Source organism: Aquarana catesbeiana, linkage group LG08 (assembly GCF_042186555.1).
Source record: "Aquarana catesbeiana isolate 2022-GZ linkage group LG08, ASM4218655v1, whole genome shotgun sequence".
Classification (NCBI taxonomy): Eukaryota; Metazoa; Chordata; class Amphibia; order Anura; family Ranidae; genus Aquarana; species Aquarana catesbeiana.
In genome coordinates, this window is record NC_133331.1 from 195,329,253 (window position 1) to 195,356,461 (window position 27,209).

Sequence of the window (27,209 nt, forward strand, 5' to 3'; positions counted from 1 at the left end):
GCTAAATACTACTGAACTGTTAATCCATACTGGACCAAACCTGATATTGTGATGTTTGACAGTTTTTATAATGTTTCCAACTTGTGCATGATTATACCAGAGGAAATATATATAAAATATATATGAATGTTACCATTAGGGCATCGTTTTGGATTTGTATAGCATTAAGATTTTGTTAAATGTTTGTGGAGTGTGCCTTTTTGTATGGAGTGGATAAAAGGGGCATGTTTTGCATTGTGATGTGGCATTAAACTTTGTTTAATGGCTGGACAATAGGACATTGTCTTCCTCGGGGGGGGGGTCCTATACTCTCTGAGCAACATTCTATTGGCATTGTGCTAGTGTCATGACATATTGTCCGTTCGATGTGTGTACTGATGGATTAAAGGTATGCCTACTATGAGCCATAAACTCACAAAACACCTGTTCAATAGTAGCAAGAGGTAAGATAAATAGATAAACTACAAATGCAGCATTACTCCACAGAGCCTAATCTACAGTGCTATAGAATAAATATTACACTAACAGCCAAGAGACATGTCACATTAGTGATCCTGTCATTAACAGCGTCCTGCCAGTGGCTGAATAGCTCAAAGAGCAGAGAGGACACTTGCCCAACAAGGCATTGCCCTGTCTTGAGTGAGATTCTGCAACATTTCAGTGAGCGGTACACTAGGAGCAAATTAATGCTCCCTTTTAGCTTTCTTGTTACTGGAAAGTTGCTTCTAGCAGCATGATTGCTAGTGTGACGTGGACCTAATGGCCCGTACACACGATCCAAAAATCAGACGAAAAATACCGCTTTTGACGCGATCGTACAATAATCGGATCGTTAGTACAGAGCTTTCAAGAGCCGATCACGACAGTTCATCCGATATTTGATTGGACAAGCACAAAAATTTTCCTCATATGATACCAGATCGTACGATTTTCGTCTTGTCAGTACAGTTGTTGTCCGAAAATACACTATAACACGACATCACTTCCGATTAAAATTTTTTTTTTCTGTCGTACGGGAATTTTTGTGGCTTTAGTAACCTACTCAATGTCTACTTGCGACTAGTAATCGAAAAAAGTCAGACGATTTGTCGTCCGATTTTCAAATCATGTGTACAGGGCATAAGGGTACCAGTGGGGTGTGCTTTTATGATTTATCGTTATAATGAAAACAGGTGTCCTGGACACTACTGAATTTATTTGTGCAAAATGTACCCAGCTGATGTGTTTTCTGTTCAGGTGCATTTAACACACACAGTAATATACATTGCACTTGCATTAACAATACATTAGATCTAAACTGACTTATAGCTAATGTGAGGCACATATCCAAATGCCAGTGTATATGGAACCCTAAGTTTGCTGCGCTCTCCATTTTTGGCCAGGATATCAACAGATCAGAGAGTAGGGTTTTGTAGTGAAAAGTTAATTGAGTAAAATAGCATTGGTTTGGTGGGGGGCTATGCAGATTTTTAAGAAAGCTTCGCCTGGGTCCACTCTGATGCGGTCCGGGGAACCGCATGTGATTCGGATAGGAAATGCACCGCATTTCTCTTCAAATTACATGCATTTCTTTGCAGTGCAATTTTGAGTCTATTCATTTTGTATGGCTAAAATTGCACTGCACACACACAAAAAAGGTGCAGGCACCTTTTTTTTTTTTTTTTTTTTTTTTTTTTTTTTTTTTTGCTGCACTGGAATTGGATTGCACCCATGCGATCCAATTCAGCCAATCACACTGTGTTTTGCTAATTGTTTTTGGGGTGTTAACATTGACACCCGCGGAGGTTCGCATGAATGGAGTGCAATTTGTGATGCGATGTGGGATACACACAGGAATTGTTGCGAATCCTGCACTGCATCAATGTGAACCTAGGGTTAAATTGATCATAAATGATCACTTTGTAAAACAACCTGTTCAGTTTAAAATAGAAATGAAAGGTAAAACATTTTGTGTATGGTTATAAAAAATACATTTAAATATCCTTTTTTTTTTTTTCCCCCCCGTTTTTGTGACCACATTCCCTCTGTTCTCATCTGCATAAGGCCCCTTTCACATTGACGAACCGATTTGGGTCCGCCTGTCAGTTTTTCAGGTGGACTCGATCGGCCCATCCATTGCTCTCTATGTAGCGGCGGATGTCAATGGACACGTGTCCGCTGACATCCGATCCGCTAAAAACAGATGGATGGGGATCCGTCTGTTGGATCGGATGACAGATGGAAATGGTCAGGCGATCTGTTTGCATCTGACAGCCTATGTAGGACAGAGGGCTTTGTCTGTGTCCGCTCTGCATCCACCTGCTCAACGGGAATTAGCGGAGAGATCCCGTGCTGAGCAGGCAAATCCACTGGCGGACTCTGCTAGTCTGAAAGGGGCCTTTGAGCTGGGGGAGGAGAAACACCAGCAGTGAAGGACTGAGCTGGGGGGGGTGTCAGGACAAGTCTGCTCATTGGAGGAGAGCAGTGATACAAGTATGATACAGCAGGCACATGTCAGGAATATGAAATGTGGGCTTACATTCTTTAAAGTGATGCTAAACACTATCCTTATCCAAAAAACGATTCATATCTATCCACTACTTAATGGCCCTGTAAATTATCTATAATTTCTTAATGTGTTTTTCTGCTTACTTATAATGTCCACCATGAGGTCCTGAACCTCTCCTGTCCCCTGTTGCAATTCTTGTACCACACAGACAGATGTTTGTTAGTTGCAGTCATGCCCACTGCTTCCTACACACTACAAATCCCATAGTCCACCTCTGGAGGGAGCAGGAAGAGGTGGCTACTCTCCTACATCCTACATTCAGTGGGACCATGGAGAACAAATGTAGCCACCCTCTAACAGTAAGTTGGATCCGAACAGAGGCGGGGGGGGGGGGGGGGCATGGGGGCTGAGAGGAATAGAAGGTACTTTTTGAATTTGGAAACTACACTTGAATATAATTTTTTTTTTTTTATATTCTATATTTTTAAAACTTTAAACCAGAATTTTTGAGTCACTTTTAAATATTTTTTTACCCTGTTTGGGGAATACAGGAAGCCAATAATTTGCTGCCTCATCGGAGGGCAAGAGGGCAAATTTTGAATCTTTCATTGCTTTTAAACAAGATCTGACATGGGTTGCTAAAACATGAAAAGTGTAGCTGCTTGATGGAAATATTCAACACATTCATTTTTACACGCCTTTTATATTTTTCTGCACATTGCTTGCTGACCAGAAAAAGTGACAGTGGCGAGGTTGGGACAAGTTATACTACTTCCAGGGATGCTTGAGTAGTTTTGACATCAATTAATAAAAAAATAGATGAAACCAATGGAATGAAGTGGGAGCGCCTGAAGTTTGTCCCTGTCAGCATCACTTTTGCTGGACAAGGTGAATTTCATGTAAATTTGGAGAGAAGTATTAATATATATGAAAGGAATTTATAATTGAATGCTGTCAAAATAAATGGTAACCACATGCATATTGCTATCGTTTTTGCTACAGTGGTCCTAATGTACTTTATCAGTCTTAAAAAGAATTTTGCCCTAAGTTGATACTTGAAATTTCCATTGGATGATGTGTATAGGTCCCTGTTGGAGCTCTGCAATTTAGTTTAGTGTATTTCGTTTGCATTTGACATGGAGAAATGTTGGTACACATTGAACGACGATCCTACAAACTAATATGTTCCAATGTTATGCTAATCTTTTTTTATGAAGGTGAACAATTCCTTCTGATGTGAACTGGGAACTTATTCTTTGTGTCAAGCATTTCACAAAAAATAATGGTCTCTTAATTATACATCTAGGACACTGAGGCTATGAAGAGGGCACTTGCACACATTGGCTCTAAAATGAACCAGGCAAAAGGATGGTTGAGAGACCCAAATGCTCCCCCAGGTAAGTGAAATGAAATGTGTAACATGCCCTTAAATAGAACCTGTCAGCCATTTTAAACTTTTAACCACTTTGGGTCCACCCTATAGCAGTTTAACTGCTACAGGGCGGCACCAGATCACTTATATATACGTGATCCAATACTGCCAGGTAGGGGGGTGTGAATGCGCGCCACCGGTGGTTCTCTTCTGCTGTCATTATATACAGCGGAAGCTAATCTGTAGGTGTCGGGTACTCTATGTCCGCCAGCACCTGGGGATCATCGGGGAGAGACACAGAACTGCAATCTGCCTATATAAAGGCAGATCGCCGTTCTAACGGGGGGGAGGTATGGAGTTTGTGTCCCTGCAACGCAGGAAATTGCATCGTTCACCTAGTAAAAGCACCTCACACAATATAGTGTAAAACTGGTTAGGCACACAGTTAACCCTTTCATTGCCCCTGATGTTTAACCCCTTCCCAGCCAGTGTCAATATTACAGTGACAGGCACTTCAAAAACGCCCTAAAACGCCTTAGCGCTTTTACTGCGTTTTTACCGCGTTTTAGGGGCGCTAGCGGTAAAATTTACGCAACCCTGCAGGTGTTTTAACAGCGTTTTTCAAGCGTTATTGAAGCATTTGTTATTGATGCTATCTTTCTCCTTGCATGATTATCCTTTGTGAGATCATGTAAAACAAGCAGTGTCTTGTAAAGTAACGAACAGTGTCTTATTTTACTTCAAATCTTCATTTTTCTGGGATTAATTCTTTTTTTTTTTTTTGGCACTTTAATTTTGTTTTTTTGGCACTTTGATGGTCTGTTTAATCATTCTGACCTTCCCACAATTTCAGTCCTGTTGTTGTAGATGCTCTCTTTTCTGCTTGCATGTTTACCTTTTTGTGAGATCATGTGACTTTTCTACAGCTCAGGGTGGATTATAGGCGCTATTCAGGCGTTTTTACAGCGTTTTTAATTCCTTTCAATGGAGAGGGGCGTTTTTGAAGCGCTTTTTTCAACGCCCAAAAGCTGCTCCAAAGATGCAGTTTGTAGGACTTTTCTCAACGCCCCACCAACGCAACACCTCAGTGTGAAAGGGTCCATTGAGATGCATGGGGAGCGTTTTATCAGCGTTTTAATAGCGTTATTTTTAGAGCTAAAACGCTGCAAAAATGCCTTGGTGTGAAAGGGATCTTAGGCCCCTTTCACACTGGGGCGGGGGTGGCATCGGCGGTAAAGCGCCGCTATTGTTAGCAGCGCTTTACTATCGGTATTCGGACGCTAGCGAGGCGGTTTTACCCCCCGCTAGCGGCCAAGAAAGGGTTAAAAACCACCGCAAAGCGCCTCTGAAGAGGCGCTTTGCCGGCGGTATAGCCGTGCTGTCCCATTGATTTCAATGGGCAGGAGCGGTGAATACACCGCTCCTTCCCCACTCCAAAGATGCTGCTGGCAGGACTTTTTTTCCCTTCCTGCCAGCGCACCGCTCCAGTGTGATAGCCCTCGGGGCTTTCACACTGGATACAAAGCAGTGGCACTTTCGGGTCGATTTGCAGGCGCTATTATTAGCGCAATAGCACCTGCAAACCACCCCAGTGTGAAAGGGGTCTTAGTGTCACTGATTCACAAAAAGTGTCAGAATGTCCTCTGCAATATCAGTCCCGCTAGAAGTCACTGATCGCTGGCGTTACTAGTAAAAATACGGTAAATAAAAATAGTCCATAGTTTGTAGACACTATAACTTTTGCACAAACCAATATATGCTTATTAAGATTTTTTTTTTTTACTAAAATTATGTAGCAGAATACAGTTGTGCTCATAAAATTACATACCCTGGCAGAATTAGATTTCTTGGCCGTTTTCCAGAGATTATGAATGATAACACAAAAACTTTTCTTTCACTCATGGTTAGTGTTTGGCTGAAGCCATTTTATATCAATCAACTGTGTTTACTCTTTTTAAATCATAATGGCACCAGAAACTACCCAAGTGACCCTGATCAAAAGTTTACATACCCTGGTGATTTTGGCCTGATAACATGCACACAAGTTGACACAAATGGATTTGAATGGCTATTAAAGGTAACCATCCTCACCTGTGATCTGTTTGCTTGTAATTAGTGTGTGTAAAAGGCCTGCATAATAAAGATGAGATTGACATCAAGGGTATCGTGGACTGTTGCCTTGAGGCTGGAGTTGTAACCACTTGAGTACTAGTCTATATATATTCCTTCATTGCCAGACCATTTTTTAGTTTTCAGTGACTGACTGAAATTCACCTGGTCTGTACTCAAATAAATTTTAAGGCGGTAATAAACTCAAAACCAAAAATTGAATATTTTACGGCCTACCAATCATTATGGTGACTGCATCTGTTTTCTTCTCTTAGGTTTTTTTCCCCTCTGTTTTCAGCTGGTGATCTAGCCAGTAACACACCTTCTGTATTAGAGTACATCCTCCCTCCACTCTGGATGAAGGAGCACAGAAGGAGGAACCTTTTGGACAACAGCATTGTCAGTCTAGGGCAGTGATGGCGAACCTTGGCACCCCAGATGTTTTGAAACTACATCTCCCATGATCCTCATGCACTCTGCAGTGTAGATGAGCATCATGGGAAATGTAGTTCCAAAACATCTGGGGTGCCAAGGTTCGCCATCACTGGTCTAGGGGGAGGGGAGTATTATATGCACTAGCAGATTTTAATACACTAACAAATTGAAGTCAAACTCCAACTAATACTTCATAAGCAGTTACAGCAAACAGTTCTTCCCTTTTTGGGATAAAGGTTTTTACATTAATAAAGGCTTCTCATTTTAATCACCCCTGCAAGTGTTGAAATGGTCTGTCTCATCTCTGTAACTTGTACATTCTTCAGGAATAGCATGTTCTTTTGAAAATCAGACTTGCTGGTCAGATCACCAGATGAAAATACAACCCCAATTCCACAAAAGTTAGGACGCTGTGTAAAATCTTCATAAAAACCGAATGCAATGATTTGCAAATCTTATCGACCCATTTCTTCACACTAGAAAATGGAAAACATGAAATATTGAAACTGAGAAAATGTTTCATTTTTAGAACAAAAAATAAGGTAATTCTGAAACTGATGGCAGCAGCTTGTCTCAAAAAAAAGTTGGGACAGGGCCATGCTTACAACGGTGTAGCATCCCTGTTATGGTGGTGATTAAGAGCTCCAATCGAGCCCAAGGTTATCTGCTGCTGTCTCTAATTTGAAAAGTGTTGATATGCATGCATATAAAAGTAAACACTCTCTGAGACACGCTCAGCAGCATTACTGTTACACTTCTAATTTATTCAAGGCGGTGTTAATGTTTTATACACACAAATACGTCATTGCTATGTTAGTCTAATAGGTACATCTCATTGGTTAAGAAGATAAAGAAGATGGAGAATTTTCATAACGAGGTTTGGCTGTCTTTGGTCTTATCTTCAGTTCCGCGTTCTTCTGATGTGTGGGATGTAGGGGGTACCCGCCATCTTGAGAAAATATAGGAACAGAGCAAACCTGTATACTTATATAATGAGTAAGGAGAAAAATATGTATGCACATAAGAAAATAGACATTTTCAAATTACTATTATTATCTACATCACATTCCTTCACAATCCCCCCTAAAATGTCTATTTTCTCTTTTCTGTCCCTAATACTAAAGGTCCCATTTTGGCCTGGCCCTTCTCCTCAGCAACTCTTTTAGGCTGTATATAGAATTGGGCAGCAACTGTTCACTTCCCTCCTCGATACAGCTGGAGAGGTGCAGTCAGGCGCTATCTATCCCTAAAACCCTATAGGACTGTGAGATTATGGACAGGGAGTGACTGTAGAGGAGTGAAGGGTTTGTCATCTTCCATCATAAGGAGGTCCTCTTCTTCTTGGTGGAGAAATGTAGGTGTGCTATTGTCTACAGCTTTGTTCATTAACTTTTTACAAAAGGTAGAATACAGCATACAATCAGGGCTAAAAGAACCAGGATTATTAATACCGTTACCCGTATCTGGACGAGCACCTTCTGCCACCCACTCATCCAGCTAAAGTATTGATCCCATGGGTCTGTGATACCTGAGTTCTTCTTCAACTCCAGTGACAGATCTTCTAATTTCTTTATAGCTAGAGTAACCTTACCATTTGGCCCAGTATTATCAGGAATGTATGTACAACAGGTTCCCGTTTTTTCCTATGATTTTACAAAACACCTCCTTTCCCAGCTAGCACCATGTCTAAGGCCATCCGGTCCTGGAATGTCATGTAGGAAGTGGGGGATAACTGGTCAGCAATTCCCTGGAGGGCATCTTTAGAGTAATTTACAAATCTCTGTTGGTTATATGTGTAGTGTCAGGTCACCTAGAGGCTGGGTGACAGATGTACACCGTTGGGATCAGGAGTGCACCACAAGATAGTGGACCCTACGGCTGACTGCTGCGGATTGTACCCTGGGAGGTTCAGGAATCAGGTCTACTGGATCACTGACACAGATCCCACTGGGAGCTAGAGCATAGATTCCCCAGGGCGCGTAGTCTAAGAGCCAGCAGGTGTTCACCAGAGCCTCTAGTGGTGAGGATGGACTGCGCTGCAGTCTGGCTCCAGGTCGCGGCCCCCAGGGTCTCACAGCTCACGCTCACGGTAGACTACAGGAGAAGAGGAAGGAGGGAGCTGGCTGGAACATCAGGGTCACAGGCAAACAGGGATGGCCGGGAACAGGTCAAAGTCGGTAACAGAAATCAGATGTAGGAAACATAGCAAGTACACACAGAGGCTAACACACAGTGGTTGATCAGCACTGCTGGCTTGCAGTGCACAGGTTAATAATAGGGTTCCCTGATAGGGCCTGGGGTGGGGCCATGCTTATAGGAGAGGTTACAAAAGCAGTCTGGTGAGGGTCAGCTGGTCTCTAGAGATAAACACATGGAGACAGGTATGCTGATCGACAAACTCTATTGCATAACCATGACATGTAGTTAATCCAATCTACATTCTTGCTGACAGTTGTTATGGGGATCAAAGACTCAAAACCAGCTTTTACCTGATCCCTGGCTTTAAACTCATAAGGGACCCCCCTTGTAACCCCTATGACATGTATGTATACATGAGGATCAAAAGCTTCCGGAGAGAGCTGCTCGCTTCCTCCTCTGACTGTGTGCTGGGTCAGTGCATGTATCAGGGGTATCTTTGGTTAGGATATGGGGGCTTTCTATTTTCATCTTTTTTGTCTAATGCACTCTGTGGTCGCCCAGTCTGGCCCTGGGTTCCAACCCACTGGCCCCCACAGAAACCACAACTCTGTCCCCAGTAACTGTCTGTGTGGCATACATATATGTCCTTACCGTCAGGGATATCACTGTACCAATGGCATCACCATGAAGGGTCAAACGGACAAGGTACTATGTCACCGTAATCTAAGGTAAAGGTGGTCACATGTGTACCTGAAGAGTTACACCAAAACGTAATTATGTTATCATTTTTGTGATGGCCACCTCCTGGGCCCCTCCCCCCTAGATCAAACAGAAAAAGGATATGCAGCACCCGAAAACACTCTCTCCTGCAGTGATAAGCGTGCATTCAGGTGTTCTTCCTGGCCAACTTGACTGAGGTGGCTGTGGTCACCAAAACTTGGAATGGACCATCATAACTTGGCTCAAGGATCTCCAGACAGTAGTTGGTGTGTTCCTGTATCTAATTCAGGATCTGGAATGGAAGAAAACACCTGGACATGCATTCAGGTTAATTCTCGTGATAATGTGGTTACATAATTAGTCAACACATCAGACTGTAACTGTAACTGTTGTGGAAAGTAACAACCAAGTCTGGGAGCTGAACCAAACAAAATTTCATAAGGGTATAGGGCATGTTTCCCCTGGGGGTGTGTCTGACACTGAACAGGGCAATGGGCTAACTGTCTGGCCAACTCATGTTAGTCTCTTGGGCCATCTTTAACATCCTGTTTTTAGTGTCCCATTCATCCTTTCTACCTTCCCGCTACTTTGAGGGTGGTATGGGATGTGTAATGCCAACTTAACCCCCAGTGCTGCCCAAATCTCTTTAGTAAGGGTTGTTGTTAGGGCTGGTCCCTGATCTCTCAATATCACCTCTGGGACCCCAAATTTACATACTATCTCACTCAGTAGTTTCTTAGCTGTGGTCCTGGCAGTCATGACCACTTCCACTAGGGCGTATTCGAATCTGCCACTTCTTGGCACTTGAGAATGATCAATTTGCATCCTCTGGAATGGGGTATAGGGCTTTTGCCAGGTGCTTCTTCTGTGCTTCTTCTGTGCATCCTGGGTTACATTTGGTGCAGATAATGCATGATCTGCAGAAGCTGTCGGTCAGTGGAGTAACTCTTGGTGCAACACTTGTTGATAAGAGAGTTCATAAAAGTCTTTGTCAAGTGGGCAGCTCCATGTGCCCATTGCACCACGGCTGGGTACATACTCCTGGGTAGACAAGGCTTCTTGTTGCACTCGAATAGTCCATTTCTGAGAGTTGCTCCTCTCCGTTTCCAGCTTTCCTTCTTATCCGTACTTGTTGTTTCCTGTAGTTCTTTTAGATAAACTCTGTCCACTGGGAAAGTCTGTAAGGTAAGCACGGGGTGGTCTTCTACCACCCTGCTGTCCACTTCCCGTGGACCACCAGCTGTCTGTTTGGCAGCTGTATTGGCTCGATGATTGCCTTAAGCTTCCTTTGAGTTCATTTTGTTGTGTGCTTTACTCAGAATAGTCACTTGGGTTGTGAGAAGCAAGGCATCAATCAAGTTTTCACAGGTGTTCCTGCAGCCATCAGGAATCCTCTGTTCTAGATAACACCATAATCATGGGCAATGTTGAAAGCATATCTTGAGTCCATATGAATGTTGGCTCTTTTTCCCTCTGCCCATTTACATGCTGTAGTAAGTGCTTACAGCTCTGCCTCCTGTGTAGACATCACCAGTGGTAAGGCTTCAGCTTGTAGAACAGTGTTTTCAGTGGTGACCGCGTGTCCTGTGTGGTCATGGGGTAACAAGTCAAGACTCTACTCCTCCTCCTCCTTTCCCCCCTCGAGAAGTGGAAGAAGGGTGGTAGGGTTCAGTGTAGAGTAATGCTGTCCAGTAGGAGGGAACACAGGAGTCTCAAGTGTCTGGTAGTGGACAAGTGTTTCGGTTGGATCCTGGTTGAATATGGCAACAACGTCATGGGGAGAAAGCAGAACGAGGCAGTGTCCGAGGACCAAGTTCAAAGTTTTGTCAAGCAAGGCTTGTGTAGCAAATCCAGCTCGCAGACACAATAGGCCTCCTCTGACTACCACATCCAGTCGACAGGAATAATATCCTACAGGGCGTAGGCTGATGCCGTGTGATTGGGTGAGTACACCTGCAGCATGTCCCAGACGTTCGGATACAAAGAGCTTGAGCGTTTTGTCGTAGTCTGGGAGCCCTAGTGCCTGAGATGGCACACTTGAGGGCCTCAAACTTAGATATTTCTTCCGGAGACATCTGGAAGGGGTCTGATTGCAGAGCATCAGTAGGAAGGCTTCTGGAATCCATGCTCTGCACTAGGAAATTAGTCCAAGGAAAATGACAGGTGTTGAGCACCACTGCAATTTGGGCTTTGAGGCTCTGCACCCCTGGTTGGCAAGATAGCACAACAGGCTTTCTGAGGTGACTTCAACAGGGGGTAAGTCAGCTGCACAAAGGAGAAGGTCATCAACATGTTGGAAGAGAATCACTTCCGGGTGCTCCTCTTGTCATGTGTCAAGGATGATAGCCATAGCTTTTGCAAACTGGCTTGGAAAGTTCTGTGCCCCTTGTGGCACAACTGTTTAGGTATGTTGCCGTTTCTTTCCGTGGATGAATGCAAAAAGGTACCAGCAGGAGGGGTGAGGGTGGACACTGAAGAAAACGTTTGTAAGGTCCACCTCTGTGAGGTATTTTGCAGTCAAAGGCATCCACAGTAGGTACCTGGTTCTCTTTTTAGGATTCTCTTCTTGGGGTTATTGTGTGGTTTCTGGGGCAATGATGCGCCCTCTTTTAGCTTGACTGAAACTGGTGGCACCTTTAAGTGACCGTTGTCTTCCGGTCCTGTGGACCATAGGCACGCAGGGATTCTGTCAAGTACTTCCTGCAGTATTGAACTTGAAGTTTTTTTCTTCATTAAGTGTCATCAGGAGAGGCAGAGAACACAAAGCAGATTAGTCTTCTAAAGATAGGGGAGTATGTAACTTCATCCCCCCCTTCAGGCGTGTCCTGATTGAGGCCTGTAGTCTGGACAACACATCAGCTCCTAGTAGATTCAAGGGACATGTAGAGGACACCACAAATCTGGCAAGCAAATCAGGAAGTGGAAAGGAAAGAATTATTAGGCAGGTTCACCGCCCTCAACACGCTTCTGGCTGCACCCGTGTCAATAAGAAAGGTGGTAGGTTTTCCTTGTATGGGTAACGTGACTTTTGCTAAGGGTCCCCCAGTTCCACTTGAGGACACTGCCATAAGGGGTGACACGGGTTTGCCCATTTCCTAGTGAGAGTTGGGGCGTGGTGGTGGTGGTTCATGTCCCCGTTGCCCTGCATAGGGTTCCCTGTCTCGTTTGGGATATTTTGGGGCTCTGCATTCTTTCCTTATGTGACCCCGTTTCCCACAGTTGTAACAGGTGATCCTTACCCTGGTATTGGGCAGTGGTGGTGGACGAGTGTAGGTGGGATCTTCGTCATGGGTTACCATGAGGGGCGTTGGTTTTTTACCTTTTTGATTTTCTATACCTCTGGCCACCAACAATAAATCAGACATTTTCATTGAACGGTATTCAGGGCGGGCCACCATCAGGCCTTTTCTGATATCCTCTCTGAGCCCTGAAACAAAAGCAGTTGATAACATGTGTGTGTGTGTGCCTTTATGAGTCTAGCATGATACTTCTTCACAGACTCCCCTTTATCTTGGGTAATATCTTGGATTGTGGTCTTGTGATCCGTCAACTTCTCCTTTGCCCAGTCGTGGAGTTGTGCACAGAACTCCACGCCTGAGGTGTAGGAAGTGGCACTTGTCAGGCAGGCATCATTGAAGGCCATCTGCATGACTGGCCAAAAGACATATCCTGCTTTGATTTGGCATAGGCTGATCAAGTCTCTCCAGGCAGCTGAGTAAGTTTCTTGTATCTGCACTATCCTGTGGTAGAAGGGAATTGGCTGCTTCTCTGGGTCAGGCAGACTTGTCACTAAGGCCGCTGCTTGTGATAGAGTAAAAGCGACATACATCACTGGTGCCCCTTCTGGTAACCGAGACTGTTGTTGGGGCAGGGTCTGGCAAGAAGCACTGTTCCTTACGGTTGCCAGCATGTGTTTGAGATCCTCTCGGAACTGAGAGTCTGGAGCCGGATTGGGGGTTAAATCAGTGGGTGGCCTTGCTGCCTGCTGTCGGGCTTCCCACTCAGATGCTTCTTCATCATTAACATATCCGGCCTGGGAATGTGATGCTCCCGTATTGGGGAAGACAGGTGTGTGGTATGAACCATCTTGGTTTAAAACAGGGAGGGCTGGGTACAGGCTGTTTAAGCTTACTGGGTGTACCAAGATGGCCGCCGGCAGGAAGTGCACTGGACTGGGTAGAAAGTGAAGGCATGGGTGCACTAAGATGGCCGCCGGGCTGAGTTGTCACAGTGGGTTGTACTTGGGTGGTGAGAAAGGAGTGGTTGTTAGACGGAGGGCAGTGCTGTCCCTCCCCTCCTTTGTTTCAAGTTCCAACATATCATCAGCTCTGTGATACACATACATAATACAATCGCCATCTTTCTTAACTTCCTTTATCCAATTTTCTTTATCACACAGGATTTTTCTCTCTGTTTCTTCAGCAACATAACTTTCGCCACTTCTTTCAACTTTGTTAACTATTTCAACATCTTCTTCTCTCCTTCTTTACAATATCACTTTCTGTTTCTCGGCTAACGGCTTGAGAGGGGAATACATACAACCAAGGAGTTAATATTTTTCTCAGCGTTCTTATCAAAAATTCCTTCGGTGGGGGCACTTACTGCACTCCTGTTTGCTATAACCCTGTAATATACCGTTAATCTCAGAACAAGAACAAACACATCAGGGGTAATAGGGAGCAACGTAGCAAACAGTAAATCACAAATACACTCACGACAGGACATTACACCTGCCACTCTTCGAACTGCAAAATTTCAGCAGGCCAAGATAACCACAAGGGCAGACCACCCTGCAAAAATAAACCCGTTTATAGACGTTTTTTTTTTTTTTCCCCGCTCTACACCAAGAGGCCGACAACTCGTCTTGGGGTGAGACTTCTGTAACACTTTCAGACTGCAAAATCCAGCAGCTGAGATATCCCTCAAAGGTTCATCGAACCCAGAGTACACCCGTCTATAAACGTTTGCCACAAGGGAAACAATCTCATTCCAGAGGCCGACAGCTCATCTGGAGATGAGACCACACATTCACGCATGTAGCACCCTTAGACTGCTGAGTTTCGCAGCCCAAAGAATGGCAGACAGTGAACAAATACAGTCAGCAGAAACCCATTGGCAGGTTCGTTAAAACAACCTCAGGCGAGGAAATACCTGCCTCTAGGACAGTCTCAGCATACCGACAGAATCCAGCCGTCAACCGAAAGATAAGAGAGTCGTACAGTGGTAAGAATATAAATCAAACTCACCGGTACTGTTAGGGCTGCGCAAAGACCCCACTCTCATCAATCAATTAACGCCCAAATGCTTGTCGCGGTATAACTTCGACTGTAGCCTGAGGTCCCGGGTTTCGGCACCATCTGTTATGGTGGTGATTAAGAGCTCCAATCGAGCCCAAGGTTATCTGCTGCTGTCTCTAATTTGAAAAGTGTTGATATGCATGCATATAAAAGTAAACACTCTGAGACACGCTCAGCAGCATTACTGTTACACTTCTAATTTATTCAAGGCGGTGTTAATGTTTTATACACACAAATACGTCATTGCTATGTTAGTCTAATAGGTACATCTCATTGGTTAAGAAGATAAAGAAGATGGAGAATTTTCATAACGAGGTTTGGCTGTCTTTGGTCTTATCTTCAGTTCCGCGTTCTTCTGATGTGTGGGATGTAGGGGGTACCCGCCATCTTGAGAAAATATAGGAACAGAGCAAACCTGTATACTTATATAATGAGTAAGGAGAAAAATATGTATGCACATAAGAAAATAGACATTTTCAGATTACTATTATTATCTACATCACATTCCTTCACATCCCCTCTTCTTTTCATTTAACACTCTGCAAATGTCTGGGAACTGAGGAGACTGGTTTCTGGACCTTTTGGAGAGGAATGTTGCCCCACTCTTGTCTGATATAGGATTCTAATTGCTCAACGCTCATGGGTGGTCTTTTTTGTATTTTTTATTTCAAGATGTGCCAAATAATTTTAATTGAAAGGTCTGGACTGCATTTAGACCCCTTTTACACTGAGGCAGTTTTCAGGCATTTTAGCCAGCGGGAACTGATGGTCTTGAGTCCTGTATCTCAGCACTGTTGAGCCCCTGGCAGCCAGCTTCAGGGAACTTCAAATACAAGACTTGAAAATATTTTTTTGCCTGGGATTAAGCCAGGAAGTGGCACCCGCAGAAATATGTGGGTGGGAGATTTTCATGTTCTTTCTCCAGTCGGTAGAGGAAAGGAGTTAGCCCTTAAGTACTGTTAAGCATCAGAGTTCATCCCTATCCATTTTTTCCAGGGGCCATTGCTTCTCACTCCTTGTTTCATACCTCATACAGCATGTAACTTGGACAGTCCGCCTGTCAGGCCATTCTTGTGTCTTTGGGACTTTAATTGATCTTGACTGTCCTTGCAGAGGCCACTTTTTGAACCAATCGGGGGATTCTGTTGGTCCTTTTATCTCAGAAGGTGGCTTCTTTGGTTGCTATCACTTCATGAAGTGGAGTGTCAGAGTTGGTGGCTCTTTCATGCAAGGAGCTGTTCTTGGTCTCGCATCATAAGGTGATGTTGCGTCCTCATCCATTTTGATTGCTTAAAGTGATTTCTAGTTTTTCGCTTGAATCAGGACAGTGTCTTGCCTTTTTATTTTTCTCCTAATCCACAGTCAGCAGGAGAAAGATTGCTACCTACTCTAGAGGTAGTTCAGACGCTCAGGGTCTACTTGAGTTGTCGGCACAAGTCAGGAATCCTGGTTTGTGCTGCCAGAAGAGCCCATGAAGGGCAGGCGGCATCCAGGTCAAATATTTAGCAGTGGATCTGCCAGTTTATCAATGATGCCTGTGGTTTAAATGGCAAAAAAAATATTTTTTTTCTGGGGAGAGATGAGAGATTTTCTACTTGGTGTGGGAGTATCTTGGGCCATCCATCATCGGATGTCAGTGGCCCAGGTGTACAAGACCACTATTTGGTCTTTTGTTTACACATCTACAGGGTTTTTACCAGGTCGATGTCAGTCACGTAGAAGATACTGCCTTTGGACTCTGCGTATTACAAATAGCAGAGTAGGTCCTTCTTTGGTGGCAGTTTCTATGATGGTGTCTCCCTCCCCTCAGGGGCACTGCTTTGGGACATCCCAGATAGTAATTACTATAGCTGCTCTGTGTCCTGTGATGTTTGATAAAGAAAATGTTATTTTTCCTACAGTTTACCTGTAAAATCCTTTTCTTTGAGTACATCATGGGACACAGAGGCCCCTCCCCTCTTTTGGGAATTGCTTGCTACAGAACTGAGGAACTTCCTGTATAGGAGAGGTTATATAGAGAGGGGACTTCCTGTTTTTTGGGTGTGCCAGTGTCCATTCACCTATAGGTGGCATATAACCCAGATAGTAATTACTATAGCTGCTCTGTGTCTCGTGATGTACTCCAAGAAAAGGATTTTACAGGTAAGCTGTAGGAAAAATCCTATAATCTAGAGGAACATTTTCCTTTTTAATCGCCTTTACAAAAAAAAAGAAACTCTCAATTATTGGCAGCCAGTGGCACTCCAAACTCCCCCTCACCTTCGATCTTCTGTCCTGCTGTGTTTGCAAACCTTTAGAGCCAGTTCACATAGGAATGGACAACTGCCGGAGAGTTTTACCTGTCTTGCAGCTGTCGGTTCCAACTGTGGTAAGGGCTGTGTGAGGCTCACAAAAGTACATTATATTCATCATGTCGCTGTACAGCAGTACACTTCGTCCTGCGGTGAGCAGCAGTAAAATGCCTGTCACCACACACATTGTGATTTCACCCCTCAGTCCTTTCACAGAGGAAGGAAGGGGAGCGTACCATTGTGAATGTGCTAATTAACACTACTACTAGTGTTTACACTTGTAATGGCAGTAATTTGTTCACAGCAATCACAAGGTACAGAGCTACTCTGATTTGCTCTGTATATCATAACTGTTATCTGAGCTGTCCAGTGACGGCTTACACCACAGCCATTTTGCAGTAGAACTTGCTTTTTGAGTGTTTTGTAAAGCGCCTTTTTATCAGCTTTCTAAAAAGGAGGTTAAGTCAATGTTTGACGGGTCTGTTGTCAAGGTCTTCCGTGCTAAAAGGTGTATGTCTGCTGCTATTCCTAACCACTCCTTCCCAAAATGCCAGCTGCAAATCGGGATCTGACTTCACTGCCCACATGCTTGTTCTGAATCAGTGACTCAGAATATATTGAAGTCAGAGAATCAATATGACAACAGGGCATTTGACATTTTCAGAAGTAGCTATGTAAGTCTCCATATTTCAGACAGCACAGTTTTCCTTTAGGTGGCATAAAACGGTTAGATCTCTCGCTGCGATTATTGGGCAATGTATGATCAGTTCAGTTCAAATTTTGTCGGATGTTCATTAAATTACATTTCTGGTCGATGTTACACTACTTGTTTTCTATAACTCTTCCTATTGTCTTCTGGGCATAGGCTATGCAGATTTACAGGGGTCACTGATATTTAAATATATTTTCTGTTTTTTATACTTCATAATTTCGTTCTGTGCTTTCTGACACAGTTTAAGCTCTGCCCCATGTCTGTCTGTTCAGGTGATGCCGGAGAACAAGCTGTACGTCAGATTCTGGATGAAGCCGGGAAAGTTGGAGAGCTTTGTGCAGGCAAGGAACGAAGGGACATTTTGGGGACCTCCAAGGCTCTAGGTCAAATAACAGATCAAGTGGCTGATCTAAGGGCGAGGTATGTATAACCTTTAATCAGAAAATTGTTTCTATGGTGTGTGCTGTCTTCATTTTATTATGTCTTGGCCGCCTGTAAAAGCAATCCAGTAGATAATTAGCTGCTGGGATCGTGTTTACAAAAAAGAAAATCACCGGCTGAAAACGGATACCGGGATGATACCTTTTAGCTAAAGGCATCATCCCTGTATAACTTCTGAAACTCAAGGGCGACCTCAGGCGGCAAGTGGTTAAAGGAAACCTGAACTTTGAGGATATAGAGCTGTAGACCTCTCCTTCTGAAAATGCTGATTGCCTGGCTTTCACATATGGAGAATAACCGGAAGCCTTGGGCTCACAGGAATTGGGTTAAACAATGCTGAACTGGCACTGGATTGAAGCATAGCATCTGTGAGGGACAGCGCCGAAGATTGGATGAGAATTTATTTTAGTCAAAGCTGATTTTTATATTCTTACAGGTCGTTGCTTTAGAAAAGGAAGATGAAGTTGGGCTTTAATTAGTTTGCTTTAAATATATTTACATGGATTGTGTACTGGCATTGTTGTACTTTTAAATGGATAAATAAATTATCGATTCCCCCCCCCCCCCCCCCCCTCTCTAATAATTTATTAGGAAGTTGTACAGACAGGTGAATACAGAAAAGCTAATAGAAGCACACATCTGGAGTGGTAGCTCTGATAAATTTGTGTCCACTAAATAAAGAATATTTTCAAGAGTTGAAGAGTTGGGGCCCACCAGGTCCAGCAAAAATCAAGCAACAGTCACATAGTCTATTACCGTATCCAAAAAATGAGAAGAAAAAGAAAAAACAAAAAATTAAAACCTAAAAACATCGAGCCGCCCAGTACTCTCTCACATTTCTTGTATGAAAAAACAAACGGGTAGATCTCATTACTGCAAAATTGCAGAACTTCAAACCCAAGGTTATCAGTAGAAGAAAAACCAACATACCCTTTCCAACAATAATGGTTGGGCTCCCAGTAAAATTACATTAACATTAAACAGGGAGGGGGAGTGGGAATGGGGTAGGGGGAGGGGGAGGTAAAGGGTTGGGCAGGTTTAAAGAAAGGGGCGGACTGGGTGTCCCACACCAGTGTGAAGTCTGCAAGCAATGTTTGGTTTGGTATGGGGTTAACATCTGAAACAATATTGCTGTTACAGATTCCACCAAACTTCTGTAGAAAATTTTAATGACAAAATAGCCTTGCCTGTTTTAATTTTAACTCCTAAATATTTTTTCTTCATGGCACAGAGGTCAAGGAGCTACCCCTACAGCAATGCAGAAAGCACAGCAAGTATCTCAGGGCTTAGACCTCCTGACAGCTAAAGTCGAAAATGCTGCCCGTAAATTGGAAGCTCTGACAAACTCCAAACAGGCCATTGGCAAAAAGATTGACACTGCTCAGGTAAGACCAAACTGTTATGTCGTTTTTCACTTGTAGGTGCCCTAAGTATTCCCCAAAATACTCAAACGGGAAACTGATTTGTGCGGGCCGGAGGAGGTTGAATTGCTCCCTAGCCATTTTTTCTTAGGACCTTGCTGATAACTGTTGACACGCTTCCCATCTTTAATTTTCCATGTACAACACTACATTTCTGGACTTTTTTTTCTTTTTTTTCAGTAACCCCATAATTACAGTCAGATGAATTTCATAAGCTAAATGTGCTAGAAGAGATTCTGCTGCATTCTCCTTAAAATTCTGTTGGCCAGAAAGGCCGATAACTTTTGCATTGAGAAATGGGAGTGAGTTATGGATGAGTCAAATAACAAAAATTGTTGCGCTGTACCTTTTTAAGTTGAGGTCATATACCACTATGTATATATGAACATGTGCATTCACCCAAAAAAATCATAATGTCCAAATCCACAAAAAAACTGAGAATTTATATCAAATACTTACCGTAATTTTCCTTTCCTGGTAGGCTCCATGGCAGCATACGTGTGGGTAGCCCCGCCTCCATAACGACCCAATAGGACCCCTCTCCCATAAATCTTTGCTCTAGGCTGCTGTCCATGTTCCGTAACTAGCCTACTCCAGACATTTGGGAGGGACTCCTGCTGCCATGGAGCCTATCAGGAAAGGAAAATTACGGTAAGTATTTGATATAAATTTTCAGTTTTCCTGACAGGCTCCATGGCAGCATATGTGTGGGAAATAACTCGCCAAACACACCCAGGTGGGCAAAAATGTTTGAGTAAAGAAACCAAATTTTGTTTAACATTGGCAACCGACAATACTTGTAAACCAAAATTAATGGATGACATAGCAGCAGGTTCAACACAGTAATGAGAGACAAATGTGTTAATAGAAGACCAAGAGGCCGCTCTACAAATGATTTCAGGTGCGACATGACGGGGAGCTGCCCAAGAGGTCGAGATACTCCAGGTCGAATGAGCCGTCACTGCCTCTGGAGGAGCTAAGCCTTTTGCCTTGTATGCCCTCTGAATGCTCTGCACAATGCAGGAAGAAATTGATCTGACCGAAGCTCGCATTCCCTTGTTTTTACCATGGAGAAGGACGAAAAGAAATTCTATTTGTCTGAAAGGAGCTGTGACCTCCAGGTATTGTTTTAGAGTGTGGCCTACATCAAGAGGATTAACATCTTGATTATCTGTTGTTTTAAAAGTAGGAAGCACAATCTCTTGGTTTTCATGAAAGACTGTGGTCACTTTAGGGTTTGACCCTAACATGGGAATCAACACTGCTCTGTCTGGGGAAAAAGGTCAGAAAAGGCTCTTCTGAACCTAAATTTCTAATTTCTGACACCCTTTTGGCCGAAGTCACAGCTACTAAAAAAGTGGTCTTGAGCGTGAGGTCTCTCGTGGAAAGAGGTTTGTCAGGATCTGATCCGAGATTGGAGAGAAAATCCAAGACAAGAGGGAGGTCCCATTTGGGGAACCTAGGTCTTCTTTGAGGTCTAAGCCTGATAGCTCCTTTAAAGAACTGACGAACTAACGCATGATTTGCCCATGAAACTCCTGTGAAGGCCAAGATGGCTGAAACTTGAACTCTTAGTGAGCTGACTGCTAAGGACAGGTCTAGTCCTGATTGAAGAAAACTCAGCATGTCTTGTACTGCTGGAGAGTTACAAGGATTTGACCTGGAAGACATATGATCAGTGAATCTAGACCATATACGCTAATATACCCTATTGGTACTTCTCCTTCTGGCACTGAGAAGAGTTGGAATAGCTTCTTCAGGACAACCTAGAGCTCCGAGCCTTCCCCTCTCAAGAACCACACCCTGAGGTGCAGGCAGGATGGACATGGGTGTAACGTCGTGCCTTGAGACAGTAGATCCGGCCTGAGAGGTAGGGGAACTGTGTCTTGATAGCTGAGGAGTGATAACAGGGAACCACGGCCTGTTGGGCCAGAAAGGAATCGCTGCAATGATCTCCACCTTCTCTGTTCTGAGCCTCCGGAGAAATTGAAGAATCACCGGTACTGGAGGGAAGGCATAAGCCTTCTGAAACCTCCACTGATCTAAGAGAGCATCTATTCCATATGCCTGAGGGTCTCTGAACCTCGAATAATATTTGGGCATTTTGTGATTGCATGGGGAAGCAAACAGATCGACCTCTGGAAATACTCCCAGGGTCAGAAGCCACTCGAACACCCCTCTCTGGAGAGACCACTCGTTGTCCATTTGAACCTGCGAGAGGAAGTCCGCCTGTACATTCTGAATCCCCAGAATGTAAACCGCAGAGATGTTGGACAAATTTTTCTAAGCCCAGCTCATTATTGGCTCTACTTCCTGTATCAGAGACCAGCTGCGAGTTCCACCTTGCTTCTTTATGTAAGCCACCGCGGTTGTATTGTCCAACCTTAACATTACTGATGAATTCACTATTAGATTGCGAAATGACAGGAGTGCCTGAAAGGCGGCCCTCAGCTCCAGTATGTTGGGGACAATCCCTCGAGAAGGGGAATTCCATCTGCCCTGAGCCACTTCTGAAAGGCAGTGAGCGCCCCATCCCCGATTGCTGGCATCCGATGTTATTGTGACCCATGAGATGGGAATGATTGAATGGTGATTGCGCAGATTTTTCCCTTGAAGCCACCAAATGAGAGACGTTCTCATGGTTGGAGTAAGGTGTATGCGCTGGATTTGGCTGGAAGAATCCCATTGTTGAAGGAACCCTTTTTGGAAGGGCCGTGTATGCCATTGGGCCCACTTCACCATAGGAATGGTGGCTGTCATTGTGCCAATTACTTTCAGGCATTGGAGAGCGGAGAGGTGAGATGACGCAAGAGCTGCATGTATTCTGTCCCAAATCACTCCAATTTTCTCCTGGAACGGACATGGTGCCATCCATTGTGTTGAAGTGAGCCCCTAGAAACACCAGGGATTGTGTTGGCTCTAGATGGCTCTTCTCTAAATTCAGAAGCCACACAAATTCTTGCAGGGTGGAAATGACTAAGCTCTTGTGCTCTAAAAGTTGGTCTTTGTTTTGAGCTAGGAGAAGTAGGTCATCTAGATAGTGGTGGAGACGAAACCCCTTGATGCGAAGCAGAGCTACAACAGATAATAGGACCTTGGAACAGACCCGAGGTGACGTCGTTAGACCGAAAGGTAGACACGTGAATTGCAGATGCTGATTGCATACCTCAAAGTGGAGGAATTGTTGGAAATCCGTTGCCACCGGCACGTGAAAGTAAGCGTCTTTTAGAGCGATTGAAATCAACCAGTCTCTCAGATGTACTGACTGTTGAATTGTAAGTAAGGATTCCATTTTGAACTTTTCCTTCCGGATAAAGGAATTGAGATGGGTTAAGTCTATTACTGGTCTCCATGTACTGTTTTTCTTCTGTATCATGAACAGAGGCGAATACATGCCCTTGCCTCTTTTGTCTTCTGGAACAGGGATGGCCGCACCTTGGACCAATAAACAATTCACGTAGGTTAACAGGACCTGCTTTTTCTCTTCTGAACCTGGAAGAGTTGTAGGAACAAATCTGAGTCTTGGGGCGTTGTTGAAGACCCACTTGTGACTGGAGTAGACCGCCTCTCCAGTAATCCCGGATTGAGGCCGCCCAGACATGCCTGAAGTGGCGAAGATGAGCCCACACCTGGCATGCCTGAGCGGGCCCTATCTCAAAAGGACTTAGTGAAGTCCTGGTTGCCAGAGGAACCACCTTTTGTGGGTTTATTGAAAGAGGACTGCCTAGATTTCCAGGACCTTGAAAACTCCCGACCAGGCCTATAGCTGCGCCTTTCCCTAGCGCGATCAGAATTTTGTCTTCTAGGAAAAGAGCGTTTCTGATTTTGTAGGCGCCGATCTTGAGGGAGGAAACCAGACTTACCGCCCGTGGCCCGGGTAATGGCACTATCCAGCTTGTTGCCAAATAGTTAAGTTCCTTCAAAAGGAATTCGGCACCAGGCTTGTTTGGAAGCCGGATCCGCCAACCATGGACGGAGCCATAAGGCAAGACATGCTGAAACAGCCGTCAACATAACCCGGGACATCAGGCGGATGACATCAATAGAGGCCTCCCCAAGAAAGGCCGACGCCAGCCTCATCTGGATAGGAGAATCTTTAGCTGCTTCAATAGAGATACCTCTTAGGAACTCATCCACATTATCAGACCAAGATTCTAAAGCTTTGGATACTGCAGTTATCGCAAGTACTGGCTTGCATGCCATTCCTGACGTCAGGTAAATCCTTTTTAGATCTGAATCAATTTGTCTTTCCAGAGGATCTTTAAAAGATACAGTGTCTTCTAAGTGAAGAGTTACATATCTTACTAGTCTCATCAGTGCTGCTTCCACCAATGGAGCTGACTCAAGGTGTTTTACTTCCTCTTCCTTAAAAGGATACAGTTTCAAGACTTTTGATTGCATGGAACTCTCTTTGTCCATCTTGCTCCATTCATCAGATATGATGTCGCCCAGTTCAGAGAGAAAAGGAAAATATTGTCGCTCCTTATTGAGCTGCTAAAAAATATTTTCTGTTTTGGGGGGGAAGTAACAGGGTCTTCCCACTTCAAAGCCTCTCTTACTGCTTTCACACCCCACGCCAGGATCTTCCAGATCCGATTCGCTGTCTGAAATAGGAGCAGAATGGCAACTTGGCTGGGAAGACTCCCATGTCTCATGTACTGAACCTTCTCCCACTGGAGGGCATAATGAGTCTGATGGGGAATCACGGGGCTGTTGAGCCTCTCTTTCCTGTAGAGATTCTTTCACAACCTGTCTCACCATAGATTCTAAACGCAGGTCTGCACCATCCCTCTCATCTGCGGCTTTAGAGGAGCAGTGATCACAGAGAGATTTGTCTACTGGAACAGGCATCCTGCACCCCCAGCATGATTTTTCTGATCTCTTGCTAGAGTGAGATGAAGGGGGGTGAGAAGGATTTTTACTGCACTGTTCAGATCTGGAAGGAGATTTATGATGGCTAGACCTGGAGGAAGATTGCCGGTGGTGTGATTTTGATGATCCACTTCCTTTATGGAAACTACGGTGTGGATCAGACCTAGAAGGGCTGTAAGGAAAGAAGCACAGAAAAGATAGAGACAGGAAGCAGCTAGTGTCCTAAAATCCTACTCTCAATCCTTGTACAGGTAGAAAAGCATAACTGCAAACATACCTGCTACAAGCGGGCTGGCCACTAGGGGGCAGTGAGGAGTCCATGGTGTCAACACAATAGGAAACTGCAGAGACAGATTCACACATCAGCTGGCTGACAAAAGACCTCAACCCCCAGACAATAGAGCTTGTCTTACCTTGAACCGCCAAGATAGTTGCCCTGGGAAGTCGCTGTATCACCCACAAACATTCCTGGGGCTCTGTAAGCTTTCCACAGCTTTTAAAAGTGGCGCCCATGACGTAATCAACGGCGTCAGACGCTCGCACGCATGCGCGAACCAAGCCTCGACTTCGTATCGGGTCCGCGCATGTGCAGAGCACACGCCAGTACCCAGAAGTAATAGAGAGAGCGGCTGCTGGAACGCAGGGAGCGTCAGCGCCAACTAGGACACCAGTGATGAGGGAGAAACACACAAGAAAAAGGTACAAACAACACATAAACACTGCTGCCATGTGTATACGAATATAAAAACTTAGTCCTCCACCTACGATCACCTGGGCCGAGGAACCGCCACACACACGACTTTGTAGCAGATAATGGTCGCCTGCAACATTAGGCAAACAGACCGCGCACATAGATGAACCAATCCCAATCTTTAGCGCTACTCTGCTATACACTCCATACCCTGCTTAACAGTCAGGGCCTATCGGAGAAATAAATTTGGCACTCTGCTGATTCGATCGTAGGGAGGTTATCTTCAGGTAGGAGAACCAACACCTGGTCCTACGGAGGAGGACAAAAAAGGAACATGGATAGCAGCCTAGAGCAAACATTTATGGGAGAGGGGTCCTATTGGGTAGTTATGGAGGCGGTGCTACCCACACGTATGCTGCCATGGAGTCAGGAAAATTAAATATCCAGTGACACTTGAAACTTCTGATCTCTGTGTGATTTTCACCATCACTTCCAAAAAAAAAAAAATCAGCCTCTTACCAAAAGAAAAGGTAAGCACTAAGCTTTATAACCATGGTCTACTACCATGCCCCAAAAAGCATTAAGTGGACTTGCTGTTAAATTTTGAAAGCATCTATAAGTTTTATTGCTTAATTTCTTTAAGATGTGTTTTGCTTCCTTATAGAGCTGGCTTGCAGATCCCAATGGTGGTCCTGAAGGTGAGGAGACCATTCGAGAAATCCTAGCTGAAGCCAAGAGGATTGCTGAGTTGTGTGAAGATCCCAAGGACAGAGAGGACATCTTGCGTTCCTTGGGGGAAATAGCAGCATTTACAGCTAAGCTGAGTGACCTCCGACGACAGTATGTACAAAATGAATTCAAATAAACTTGTTACATATCTTATTGGTTCAAACTTGCTATTAATGACAAATTGTATATGTAGAGGCTGTGCACGTCATTAGTCATGAGATCTAGGAGGTGCAGGCTGCTAAACATGCATGCAAAGAATAAAAGATTGGCTCTTTATATCTCTGGATCTGTTAATCGTACCCTGACCCTGCACCTCTCATATTTTCAGTCTCCTTATTGGTAAAGGAGGCAGCCTGTCACTAGGGCAAACAGTGGAAAACTTAAGAGGTGGGAAGGGGCAAGTCCAAGATTGACTTTACAGGAAAAGTTGAGATGTGCATATAATTTAACATCTGTGAATTTGCTGATTTTGTTTTGATATGTGACTTTCATGGACACTGGCTCCACATGCCCAGTATGACTTTTTTCCAGATTTTCTTTAAAGCTTCAGTTTAGCTGAAATCAAAAACATAAAAACCAGGTAGAACGAAGGGGATTTCTCCTATAAGAACAATCAGCACAAGAGACACTCCATTCTAACAATAAGTTACTGTCCCTTTTTTTTATTTTATCTAAACTTGGTCTTTAAGCAGGTTTGGTTTTTATTGACAGGGATAGAAATACAAGCATTAGTGTTTCATTTTTCCTTTTTTCCTAAAAAAACAAAACAGAGGGAAGGGGGACACACCAGAAGCTCGAGCTTTAGCGAAGCAGATAGGAACTTCATTGCAGAATCTGCAGACCAAGGTGAATCGTGCCGTGGCCAACAGCCGCCCTGTGAAAGCAGCTGTAAATATGGAAGGGAAGGTAGAGCAGGCCCAACGCTGGATTGATAATCCCTCAGTGGATGACCGTGGTGTGGGTAAGAAAATTTTTAAAATGTATATATTTTGTATAGAATGGGTAAGGTTTTGAACCTGATTTCTATTGCTGTGTTCCCGTTGGAGATTTTCCTTTGCTTCCTGTCCGAGGTGATGGGTGTCAGACAGAACAGGATGTGAGTGGGAAATCTTCCCAACATGGATACTATATAAAACCTCAGAGGTTCCTTTCCAATAGTTTTATTCTTTAGGAGAAGTACACAAAGCGAGAGTGAACTCTTACTGAAACATTTGAATGCCTTGGTTAAAGAAGACACCACAAATAATAAAGTACCATGCACATTTTCCACATTTGCAAGAATCCACTGGCAAGCTTTACAAACCATACAAGTGGGTGTCCCTACAATATATGTAACCACGTTAGGTGGCTAATTGGTCTTGGGGGAATAAGGTAAGGATTCCAGTGCTATCCAAAGTGAAAAGGAGTTTGAGTATGGTATTGAACCAGCAGCATCAGTTTTGCGGTCTGAAAGTATTTAATAAGGCTTTGAACCCCTAGTCGTCCTCTATGC

The 27,209-nt window shown here is 44.1% G+C and overlaps 1 protein-coding gene across 2 annotated transcripts in view; it reads left to right on the forward strand.

Moving 5' to 3' along the window:
* The window catches only part of VCL (vinculin), a 126,801-nt gene that overhangs the window by 61,943 nt on the left and 37,649 nt on the right, over positions 1-27,209 (forward strand). For both annotated transcript variants that reach the window (XM_073596757.1, XM_073596758.1), the window contains exons 7-11: positions 3,795-3,885; positions 17,836-17,983; positions 19,236-19,389; positions 25,653-25,828; positions 26,488-26,678. In XM_073596757.1, the coding sequence (XP_073452858.1) occupies positions 3,795-3,885; positions 17,836-17,983; positions 19,236-19,389; positions 25,653-25,828; positions 26,488-26,678 (760 nt within the window). The remainder of the gene's footprint in view (positions 1-3,794; positions 3,886-17,835; positions 17,984-19,235; positions 19,390-25,652; positions 25,829-26,487; positions 26,679-27,209) is intronic.